At 41.7% G+C, this 12,290-nt stretch overlaps 1 protein-coding gene across 1 annotated transcript; it reads right to left on the bottom strand.

Annotated features, from left to right (window-relative positions):
- Positions 1-11,073: 11,073 nt before the first annotated feature.
- Positions 11,074-11,420, bottom strand: LOC309806409 (vacuolar ATPase assembly integral membrane protein VMA21-like; the record flags this gene model as incomplete). Its single annotated transcript, XM_082625253.1, is given in 2 exon segments — positions 11,074-11,093; positions 11,096-11,420. Coding segments are annotated over 2 exon segments (303 nt in total). The 5' UTR covers positions 11,379-11,420.
- Positions 11,421-12,290: the final 870 nt, after the last annotated feature.

The following is a 12,290-nucleotide window of genomic DNA, read 5'->3' as shown; positions in this document are numbered from 1 at the left end:
TTGGTAAAGAACTATGCGCTTGAATATTGCCTTATAAACAACTGAGGTGTAATTTGAATACCATGAAATTCACCCATTTCAAGTGAACAGTGATTTTTAGTAAATCTGTCCAGTTGTTAGCCCTCATTTTTAAAAACCTTGGATTATTACTTTGTGATTCATAAAATTTTAGGTTTGGTTGTGAGTATGTCAGTGTCTTGCTTCCATTGAGGTCATAGATGGAAAAATACCAGATGAGACTATGTGGCTGTACATGGAAGAAGGAAGTTCCTGATTGAACTTATTAATCATACTCTCATTAAAAGCCTTGACAACGACTTATGGTTTTCATTAAAGTTTTTATTTCCTGCCGTCCAAAAGTTGTTCTTGCAAACTAGTTGGAATAGAACAATGGGCCCAAAGTATTTCATGGACTGAAACATTTCATTCGAAATATTTTAAAATATGTTGAAAAATTTCCCTCCACTTTGGTGGGCAGCTCGAGATGCACATAGCATTTTTGGCAACACAAATCTCATTCAAGTGGAAATATGTCCAAATCTATTTTATTTTATTAAAATTTATTTATTTATTTTTGACTGCATTGGGGCTTCGTTGCTGTGCGTGGGCTTTCTCTAGTTGCGGCGAGGGGGGGACTACTCTTCGTTGGGGTGCGTGGGCTTCTCATCGCGGTGGCTTCTCTTGTTGCGGAGCACGGGCTCTAGCCATGCGGGCTCAGTAGTTGTGGCTTGTGGGCTCTAGAGCACAGGCTCAGTAGTTGTGGAGCACAGGCTTAGTTGCTTCGCAGCATGTGGGATCTTCCCGGACCAGGGCTCGAACCTGTGTCCCCTGCATTGGCAGGTGGATTCTTAACCACTGTGCTACCAGGGAAGTCCCCCAAATCTATTTTAAAATGCAAGAATTATATATAGTGAATACCTGTATAGTTTCTTTTGATTTTCATTTGTTCACAATAAAAGCAATTTTAATGGATTTAATGCTTTGTTTTGTTTTTCAGTATTGCTACATGACATGCTAATGTTTTAAACTTATTAAAGAAAGGTCAGTAAATATATTTTGTAAAACCAGTTGAATGGCACAGAAGACTTTCATGATTTTTCCCATCTTAATACAATAATTGTAAAGATTGGATTGTACCTTAATAAAATTGGATTGAATTTTTAAAAATTACCACAGGCGTGACACCCTGTAGTACTTTGTGCATTTCAGTATCAACTTGTTTGCTGTGATAGTTTGTCTCTGGATGAAACATGAATTAATTTCCTGTGTGGTGCTAGCTCTGTAACCTTAACCTAGAACTTCCCCTTCACCCCCTTTATTCAAGTCAAAATGATCCATCAGAGGTTATGTAACTGAGCAGGAACCACCTATCAGGCCTTCCCAGAATAGACCCTACTCCCGCCCCTCCATGTCCTCCACCTGACTTTTGTCTGTAGAAAAACTTTAGTCAAAGAATAAATTTGGGGCTTCCCTGGTGGCGCAGTGGTTGAGAGTCCGCCTGCTGATGCAGGGGACACGGGTTCGTGCCCCGGTCCGGGAAGATCCTACATGCCGTGGAGTGGCTGGGCCCGTGAGCCATGGCCGCTGAGCCTGCGCGTCCGGAGCCTGTGCTCCGCAACAGGAGAGGCCACAACAGTGAGAGGCCCGTGTATCGCAAAAAAAAAGAAAAAAAAAAAAGAATAAATTTGACCTGAGAAGTGAGAAAATGCAGAAAGAAAGTCAAGCAAGGCAAAATAATAATAGTTTAGTCATTAAACAGAGTCAGGGACCTTTAGTTCCTTCTCAAGGGCTATAGATAATATTCTGAGCCACATCCTTTGAGCTGTTTTGCAGGTACTGAAACCCCCACCAGGTGGAAGAAGTTAACTGTATGTTGCCCACAAGCACATAGACCCCAGACCGGTTGGAACCAGAAGGTTGATAATGCTGACTCCCAATTACCTCACCACCAACTAATCAGAAGAATGTCCACAAGCTGATCACACCCTGCTCCTTGAACACTATAAGACTCTTCACTACCTCCTGCAGGGCGGAACACACAGGCTTGAGGGCTTTAGCCCACTGTGGTCCCCTTTGTCAGGCAAAGCAATAAAGCTATTTCTTTCTACTTCACCCAAAACCCTGTCTCCAAGATTTCATCCAGCACCAGTGTGCAGAGGCTGAAATTCAGCATCAGTTACACTTGCAGTTTTTCCATAAAACATGTTTTTAAACTTTTTATTCTGAAATAATTTCAAACTTACAGAAAAGTTACAAAAATAGTAAGAGAACTCCTGCATACCCTTTGCCCAGATTCACCAAGTTGATACTTTGTCATATTTGTCATCTCTGTCTACACATACAAGTATGCATACAAACTTCTTTTTCCCTGAACTCCTTTAGCTTTCTTTAATCTGGAGCAGTTACCTCGCCTTGGTCTTTCACAACACCGACTTTTTTTTTTATTTTTATACAGGCTAATTATTTTACAGAATGCTTTTCAATTTGGGCTTGTCTGATGTTTCTTCATGATTGGAATCAGGGGTCTAGAACGCAGGCTCAGTAGTTTTGGCACACGGGCTTAATTGCTCCAAGGCATGTGGGATCTTCCTGGACCAGGGCTCGAACCCATGTCCCCTACATTGGTAGGCAGATTCTTAACCACTAAGCCACCGGGGAAGTCCCAATCCTTATTTATTTAAAAACTTTTAAAATTATTAGACTTCACTTTTTAGAGCAGTTTTATAGAAAAATAGACAGATATACTTTTAGAATATACTTTTCTATAGAAAGTATAGACAGTTCCCATATATTCCCTTCCATCCCCCCCCACCCCGTTTCCCCTATTGTTAATATCTTGCAATGGTATGGTACACTTGTTACAATTAATGATTCTATACTGATACATTATTATTAACTAAGATGCATAGTTTACATTAGGGTTCTCTCTTTGTGTTGTATAGTTCTATGGGTTTTGCCAAATGGTTAATGTCATTAACCTACCACTACAGTATCACACAGAATAGTTTTACTGCTCCAGTGGTTAAGAATCCGCCTGCCAATGCAGGGGACATGGGTTCGAGCCCTGGTCTGGGAAGATCCCACATGCTGCGGAGCAACTAAGCCCATGTGCCACAACTCCTGACCCCACGTGCCACAACTACTGAAGCCTGCACACCTAGAGCCTATGCTCCACAACAAGGGAAGCCACTGCAATGAGAAGCCCGCGCACCGCAATGAAGAGTAACTCCCGCTCGCCGCAACTAGAGAAAGCCCACGCGCAGCAACGAAGACCCAATGCGGCCAAAAATAAATAAATAATTAAATTTATTTTTTAAAAAAGAATAGTTTTACTGCTCCCCAAATCCCCTGTACTCTAGCTATTCACCCTTTTTATTTTAGTGCTCAAATTGTTCCAGTCTTGGCCAGGGGGAGCCATTTCAAGCTGGCTCCTGTTTCTTTCAATACATCCCATCTTTTTTTTTTTTTTTTTTTTTTTGAGCACTTCTTTACCTTTGGGCATAAAATGTTCTAGGCTCATTTTATATTTTTCCTGCCCCAGCCCTGAAATCAACCATTTCTCCAAGGGGCCCAGGCTTCTTTTAGTGGGAAATAGTATTTAGAAGCCAAGATGGGGGCACTAAAACTTTTGTTTTAATTAAAGAAGTGCAAATCAAAAAGTCAAAAGAAAAGGAGCTACGGGAAGTTCGTTTGGCTCAATGTCTAATCCATCTCATAATTGTCTGGTACCATTTTGGTTTTATTTGTTTTTTTTCCAGATTGTGGGACATTTGCCTGATAATTACTGTCAGGGATGAAGGCAGGTTTAAAAACTGGCTGAAGAAAGGATAAGGGGGTCCGTTTTGCTCTGCCAGCCCTATTGTTCCCTAAAGTTATAGAATCTGTCTTCTCAGTGTGGGCTGAACAGTGGACAATCGCAGTTTTAGAAAGGAAGTGGATAGCTTGTAATAGGGCAGCAATTATATGCCCATTAGCAATAGGAATCCCTGCAGAGGTTAAGAATCCACGGGATTTCCAAATTAAGCCAACAGCGTGGCAGACTCCAAAAGAGAAGTGGTTTTCCCTTTTTCTAATGTACACACTCTAGTAAAAGCTACAAGCTCAGCAGCTTGGGCTGGTTTGACAGTGGGCAAAGATGATGCTTCAGGTGTTTCATGTGGGGAACCCATGGCATAACTAGTTATTATGTTTCTCTCGAAATTTCATTTATGAGCCATCACAAAATAGAAGTTAGTCTTGGTTGTCCGAAGGGATGTCTGAGAGATCTTCTTGTGGCTTTGAGACCATTTTTGTAGTTTCAGGGCAATCATGTGGAATGGAATCAGGCTCTCCATCACCAGGGAGGGGGCATGAAGTAGCTGGATTTACAGTATTACAACAATGGAAGATGATGGAAGGGTTAATTAAAAGAGCCTGGGTGGTGCTTTGCAATGACCTAGAGGGGTGAGATGGGAGGGTGGGAGGGAGGCTCAAGAGGGAGGGGATATGGGGACATGTGTATGCATATGGCTGACTCACTTTGTTATGCAACAGAAACTAACACAGTATTGTGAAGTAATTGTACTCCAAAAAGGATCTATTAAAAAAAAAAAAAACCTGGGGACTTTCCTGGTGGTCCAGTGGTTAGGACTCCATGCTTCCACTGCAGGGGGTGTGGGTTCGATCCCTGGTCTGGGAACTAAGATCTTGCATGCCGTGCAGCGTGGCAAACAAACAAACAAACAAATAAATAAGCGAGCCTGCTCATAGGTGGTTTGTTGCCCATGTAGGGAGATGCTGCATCCTATGAACTTGCAAGATAGCAGACAGAGCGTGGGGAACAGAAAGTTGCATGGGAGACCCTATTGTTAGAGTACTGGCTTTGTCAATCAAGGTGGCAGCTGTGGCCACCACATGTAAGTGTGGGGCCTTACCTAATGCTACAGTGTCTACCTGGCATGAGAAATAATGCTATAGGACTCATCTGAGAGGCAAAAGACTGTCCTATAATGCCTGCAGCAATTCCATTATTTTCATGGCAGTATGGATGAAAAGGTTGGTCAAAATGAGGTAAGCCAAGAGCTGGAGGTGTAGCCAGAGCTAATTTTAAGGCTGCAAAGGAGGTAGCAAAAGGCTTGCTGGTGAGGAGTTTGAAACTAGAAAAGCATGACAGGTGTTAAGAGGTCCTAAAGATATTAGGGTGGGCTGAGACATGGGCAATGAGGTATGCTGCCCAGAGACTCCAGCTGCTTGAATAGACTCAGAGGTGACAGGTAGAGATAAATCCTCTGAGCAGATGGTAGAGAAAATCTCACCAGTGTCAATTAAGAAATCCAGTTCGGAACCTCTGTTTTAAGTTTAATGGTAGGCTTTTGGGGTTGATCTAAGGATCCGCTGACACTGTCATTTGAGGGGGAATTGTCTGTCAGGAGGAGAAACATGAACCTGGGAGTAATAGGGCCTAGAGAGGTTGTTTCTTAAACTTTCCTTTCTCTTAAGTGCAGGACAGGTTTTCCTCCAATGTCTGGATTTCTTACAGTATCTGCAATTGTCTGGAGGCAAATAGGAAGAGCTCTGAGTGGGGGTGGAGTTGCTCTTAGAATCATGCTTTTGTTTTTCTAAAGATTCCAGTTGCAAAGCAAGAACTCTTGCTTTTAACTGTTCCCCCCCGCCCCCCCCCCCCGCTGACATTCTTGCAAACTATTTTCAAAGAATTGAGCTACAGCTTCCATTATTAGCTTAGCGGTTGCCCAGACCAACTGACCGCACTATTTTGAATCTGTTTTTAATAACAGGGAGAAAATTTCCCACTAAAGCAGATATGAAGAGATTCCTGTGTTCTTGGGGCTTCTGGGTTCAGTGCGGTGTGTCTTTGAAAAGTTTGTATAAAACGTTCAACAAAGGCTTTTGGATGTTCCCCATTCTTCTGAGTATATAATTTGACCTTAGACCAATTAATCTTGGGGGGAAGACTTCTACTATTGCTTGAACGGCAGGCTTATAGGGCCTACACATGTGTTCTGCCCTATCGTTCTTCCTCCTTCTGACAAATGACACAACAGATAGAGACAAAGAAAAACAGTGGCCATCTGGGAGGACAGAATCAATAAAAAGCAAGAGTACTCATTTACCAAATGCCAGAGGCTCTGTGTCACAAGGAACTAGCTCCAAAACTAATCTCCTGCTAATCTAAATAGAGAGAGAGAGAAAAGGGACTCCCACCACTTTCTCTTCAACCAGACCCTGCAGGCAGAGATCTGGGAGGCTGACGTGATAAGAAATCTTAGCTTCTGCTGGCCTTTGTCAGGTGTCTCAGGATCTCTCAGCTGTAGCAGCCTTGGGGTGGCAGGGGTCTGGCCAGTCTCCTGGCTGGCTTACCAACTGTCAGGGAGGAGGGAATTTCCCCCTCCCCTCCCTTCTTAAGTTCTTGCAGCTGGACTAATAATAAAATTGACACTAGAGAGATTAACAGGAGGAAAGAAACAAATTTTGACTTGTATATATGGAGTTCTCATAGAAACGGGCCCTAAGAGGTGGCCAAAGCAGGCAGCTTTTATACTTTTTTTGATAAAGAAATAATAAATTTGTGAGGAATTGTCAGGACAAAGAAACTTAGTTTTGGGTGCTTAATTAGTGAAGACTCTAAACAAAGTTTGGGGGACTTCCCTGGTAGTCTGGTGGTTAAGACTCTGTGCTCCCAATACAGGGGTCCTGGGTTTGATCCCTGGTCAGGGAATTAGATCCTGCAAGCTGCAACTAAGAGCCTGCCTGCTGCAACTAAGACTTGGCACAGCCAAATAAATAAATAAATATTAAACAGAGTTTGGGTTTGGGGTAGTAAATTAAAGAAGTAACAAAGTTGGTTTATATAGGCTTCTTGGGCCTGAATTCCCTATCTCTTGTGATAAGGGTGTCCTACTTCCAGATGCAAGGGAGTGCACCTTTCACATGGAAGATTTATTTCCTGCTTTCACGGGGACAGAGGAGGGTCAATTTTCTTCTTGCATCCACTGCTTCTCAAACAACTTCAATACAAAATAATCAACGTGCCATCAGCATATTTTGGGGTGACCCTCCCTGAACCCCAACGCCAGAATCTGGCACAAGGTGTTCAATAAATATTGGCTAATTTTTCCCCTGGCCATTGTGGTTATTGTATTTTCTATTTCAGAAAGGCTCAGGGAGAAGATCTAGGTCTGCTATTCTGAAGGATCATGTGACCCCAAAATCAAAACTTTCTTGTCTAACCTCAACTGGGCTGACATTGAAAACCTTCTGCACTCACTGCAAATCTCTGCCCCACCACTTCTCATTTTCAACAGATGTCCCACTCAACTCCTACTTTCTTGGAAAATTCAAGCAACCACAGATCAGACTTTAGTTTCTCACCACCAAAATCTCACATGCATCTGAACTTGCAGCTCTTCTTTCCTTTTCTTTGTTTCTTTCTTTCTTTTCTTTTTTTAAACCCTTTTTAAGTTGAGAGGTTTAATTTTGAAATTGAAGGCTATGGAGAATATCTAAATGGATTTCTTTAAAAGGAGCAATAACTTGATCCAATTTTCCAGTAGAAACACTCTGGCATCAGTGTGGAGAGTGAGTTAGAGAGAACAGTGGCAGACTGAAATATTTCTTTTTTGGGGGGGGGGGCAAAGCTGATGAGATCTTTATGATGAAAATAATCTTACAGTGTATTTCTGTTAGATTCCCATGAAACGCAGGTTGGCTTTTTTTCTTTTTTATGGAGGGTTTAAATTTCTTCAGCAATTCAAAACTGAATTCTGCTGTCACGTGTAAAATGGTATCCACTTGAAGAGCTAATGACATCAGATGCATTCTACAGCAGACTTCATTTTTTAGCACAATGAGAATAAAGATTATATTCTGGGGGGGCAAAATGGGAGGTGAGGTGAAGAAGGTCATGTGTTAAATCAGTAGCCTGTACTGACACTTCAAGCTACACTCCCTAATTGAGGTTCTTCTTACAATCAGTTTTCAAACAACAGTGAACATATTCCTACCTTATAACATTTATATAAGGGCTCAATTGTAGCTTTCCTTTCTATACACCCTGAAGTATATACATTGTACAAGAGGAGATCACTGAGACATCTTGAAAAATAAATCTATTTGTCAAATACCATGTTACTTCAACAGCAGCAAACTACTCAGTTAACAGTTAAAACCCTAAGAAAATATTAACTGGTGTGAAAACAAGTCTATATTGTAATAACCCCAAACATCAACCTTAGCATCCGATTCTAACTTTCAAATGCTGGGCACCTTTTCCAAGAGGAAATTACATCTGCTTTTGCATGAATCCCCAGTTTAAATACTTGCAGAAACACACCCATGTTATCTACTCAGCAAATCTGAAATCAAACAAAACAATCCAACACTGGACATTAACGTTTTACAAATAGCATAAGATCCCAAAAGTACAAGAAAAACCTTGACGTTATAGAAAAAGAAATCAGGTGGACAAATTTTAGTACAACAAGGCATCTAAAGAGGGGATCATCTAGAAATCTACCATACAGTACACTAGACTCAATCTGGAGTATCCTACAATTTCATATTAAATTTGTAGAATTTTATACCCAAACTGTAGTCTTTTTTTTTTTTTTTTTTTTTTTTTTTTTGCTGTACGCGGGCCTCTCACTGCTGTGGCCTCTCCCGTTGCGGAGCACAGGCTCCGGACACACAGGCTCCGCGGCCACGGCTCGCGGGCCCAGCCGCTCCGCGGCATGTGGAATCTTCCGGGATCGGGGCACGAACCCGTGTCCCCTGCATCGGCAGGCGGACTCTCAACCACTGCGCCACCAGGGAAGCCCCCAAACTGTAGTCTTTTTAAGAAAACATTTTACATTTAGAATAACTACTTAAGACATTTAAACTGTAGATAACATTTAACCATAAGCAAGAATAAAAAATAGTCCTACAATAATCTTTTATTTCTTCTCAACAATTAAATAAACACAAATGCCTTCTTTGCTTTTATGCCTACCTCTCTACTCCTTTAGTCCAGTTCCACATCAAAAGTAGGGGTGAACAAACAAAACCAGTAATGGCAAACACTCACAACAAGGGCCATTGTATTAGGGATTATCAATGACAGGAAATTTGTACAAGGAGATATCTAGTTAAAAGAGTAACCTACTAGAGAATGGACCTGAGGACACGGGGAGGGGGAAGGGCAAGCTGTGACAAAGTGAGAGAGTGGCATGGACATACACACACCACCAAACGTAAAATAGTGGGAAGCAGCCGCACAGCACAGGGAGATCAGCTCGGCGCTCCGCGACCACCTAGAGGGGTGGGATAGGGAGGGCGGGAGGGAGGGAGATGCAAGAGGGAAGAGACACGGGAACACATGTACACGTATAACCGATTCACTCCGTTACAAAGCAGAAACCAACACACCACTGCGAAGCAACCACACTCCAACAAAGATGCCAAAAAAAAAAAAAAAAAAGACTCAATAAATGAAAGCTATTACTATTAAAAAAAAAAAGAGTAAAGGTAGAATGTGCTTTTTAAGAAAACGGCCAATAATCACTCATCTGAAAAAATGCAAATAGCCGCCAGGTAAAATTGGCAGAATTTGAACTTAAACCAAACTTCTCGTGTGTAACAAACTAGCTTTAAGAAATACACACAGGATGTAAACCAAAATAGTGGTTATCTCCAGGTGGCAACATTACAGGGAATTTAAATTTTCTTCCTGTTTTAATATGCGCTTTTTTGGGGTGTGTTTTTAGATTGCACACAAGTAGTACCAAGTGGCTAGAAAGAACACAGACCAAGGATACGAAAGTAAAACCACAGGGTCTTTTTCTATCAGAAAGGACCTCAAGGATTATCTAACTTAGATACATTATCTATTGATGTATCTGGGATATAACGGCACTGATTTAAAAGACTAGACTAGAAATTCCAAGAATACTTCCTGGATGATAAAAATAATCTATTTTCAGGATAGTTTATACTCCCTAAGTATGCAAAAATGAACACATTTAAATGTAAATTCACTCATATACATTATTTAAAAGTAGGAAAAACAAATTTAAAGGGAGTTTACACAACCTTGTAATTAAAGCATAAGTTCATTGTTGAATGACCAGAGCAAAGCAGATCATTACAGAGTTTGTCTGAAAGCAGGAGGCTGGCCTGCAAGGGGCCTTTAGGGAGTAAGCTGGGTGCCTAGGCAGGTAGCTCTCTTTGCTTTGCTGTCTGCATTCTTCAATAAACCCAGTCCTTTTACATGAATGGGTGTGATTCAGCCTAGTTTCCCCATGAAATAATGTCATGAAAGATTTCTATTGACGAGGGATTACTTTATGCAAAATTTCTCAGTGACATTCAGATTAATTCCAGTGTCCACAATTTAAGCAATTTCCAATACGCATTTACCACCCAAAATCCAATGACCTGGTATTTTCATGAGAGTTAGGAAAATTGTTCCAGCGAAAAATAAAGTTTAGATTTGCTCCACTACATACATCTGAATATATCCAGAGGAGTAAAACTCAAAGCCAACCAAAAGACAAAATGCTATAAAATATTGTTTTGTTGTAAGATAATCAAATTCTTCCCAGAATAATGTGTAACTAATTTCACATACTTATTTGTAACCAATTTAACTTTTCCAAATTCTCATTTGCAAATGAGAGGCTCATACAGTTAAAACTGATGATACAAACCATTGTTTTAGAAGGATCAAAATTTACACTAGTCAAACGTGATTCCGTAAGATTGATTTTAACATGTTCTTTCAACTTTATTAAAATCATCAATACCCCAGACGCATTTACCATTTTATTTTATTTTTTATTTTATTTTATTTTTTCGGTACGCGGGCCTCTCACTGTTGTGGTCTCTCCCATTGTGGAGCACAGGCTCTGGACGCGCAGGCTCAGTGGCCATGGCTCACAGGCCTAGCCGCTCCACGGCATGTGGGATCTTCCCGGACCGGGGCAAGAACCCGTGTCCCCTGCATCGGCAGGTGGACTCTCAACCACTGCGCCACCAGGGAAGCCCGCATTTACCATTTTAAAAAAATCAGTTTAATGCTATCAAAAGGTGATGTTCACTTTAATCCTGTTTACCTTCAGCCACTGCCTTGAGCCTTCATTCCAGGCCACATAAACAAAGAGGGCGAGCACCACATGGACGGCGACCACTGCAGCAATCGCAGCATAAAAATAGCTGTTCCTATTGGACGTCCCAAAGGCGCCTTCAAGAACATAAGATTTAGTCGTGAAATATAACCCAATAGGTACAGTGATCATTAAAGCTGTGAAGAACAGGAGCGTCTTCAGAGTGGATGCTAATGAACTTTCATTTCTGAAGTCGCACGGCTGCAGCGCGTTCAGAGCCGCTGTATCAAAACGCTCCATGGCGTCGCCACGCCCGCAGCAGGCGCTCAGAGGCGGGCTGGGCTTGGCGTCCGCGCTTAATCGGCTCCGCGGGAGACCGGTCGAAGCAGACCGCGCCGCTGAAATATTTCTTAAAATAGGGTTGTTGGTTAGGCCAGGATAAAAGGGATGGCCTTTAAGGTAGGACTGGAGTCATGGATAAGGTAAGGAGCTAGTGAATACTAGGGAGTAGCATCTATCTTTTGCTAATTAGTTGTGGAAGGGGTTGTAGTTGAAGATGATGGAAGACGTTTTCACATGTTGAGATATGGGGAACTCATTCTGGCTTAACTTTATGCTAACTAGAACAGCCTGTTTTGTGGCTTATTAAACATGCATTGGACATCTGCTTTAACCATTAAAGAAGAGAATGCATTTAAAACTCAAAATGGAGTAGCTGTAGTTCAACCATTCAAAATGGAACTGGGTGGTCATTGTGGATGTGGTTTCAGACATGTTCCTGCATTACTGAGAACTTGAATTTTCTGAACTGTATCAGACTCAAGGACAGCAACAGCCATTCTCAAAACAACATCTGTTAGCAGCTGCCAGCTGCAACCTTCTGGTCTCGAGGTCTCCCCTTGTAACTGTGCAACCATTTCAGACCCCAACCAATCCTTGCTTCACAAGCACCCTTACTTCTTGACAGTTCCAATTATAATTCTTGACAAACTTATATAATTTTGCTTTTATAAGCCTCCCCTTTTCTGTAGTCCAGCAGAACACAATTCAAGTGCTTCTTTTTTATTTTTAAATTAATTAATTAATTATTTTTTTGGCTGTGTTGGGTTCCTCGCTTCTGTGCGAGGGCTTTCTCTAGTTGCGGCGAGCGGGGGCCACTCTTCATCGCGGTGCGCAGGCCTCTCACTATTGCGGCCTCTCTTGTTGCAGAGC

The sequence above is a fragment of the Mesoplodon mirus genome (genome assembly GCF_964341445.2).
Source record: "Mesoplodon mirus genome assembly, chromosome: 6".
NCBI classification, from domain to species: domain Eukaryota; kingdom Metazoa; phylum Chordata; class Mammalia; order Artiodactyla; family Ziphiidae; genus Mesoplodon; species Mesoplodon mirus.
This window is presented reverse-complemented; position numbering and strand designations above follow the sequence as displayed.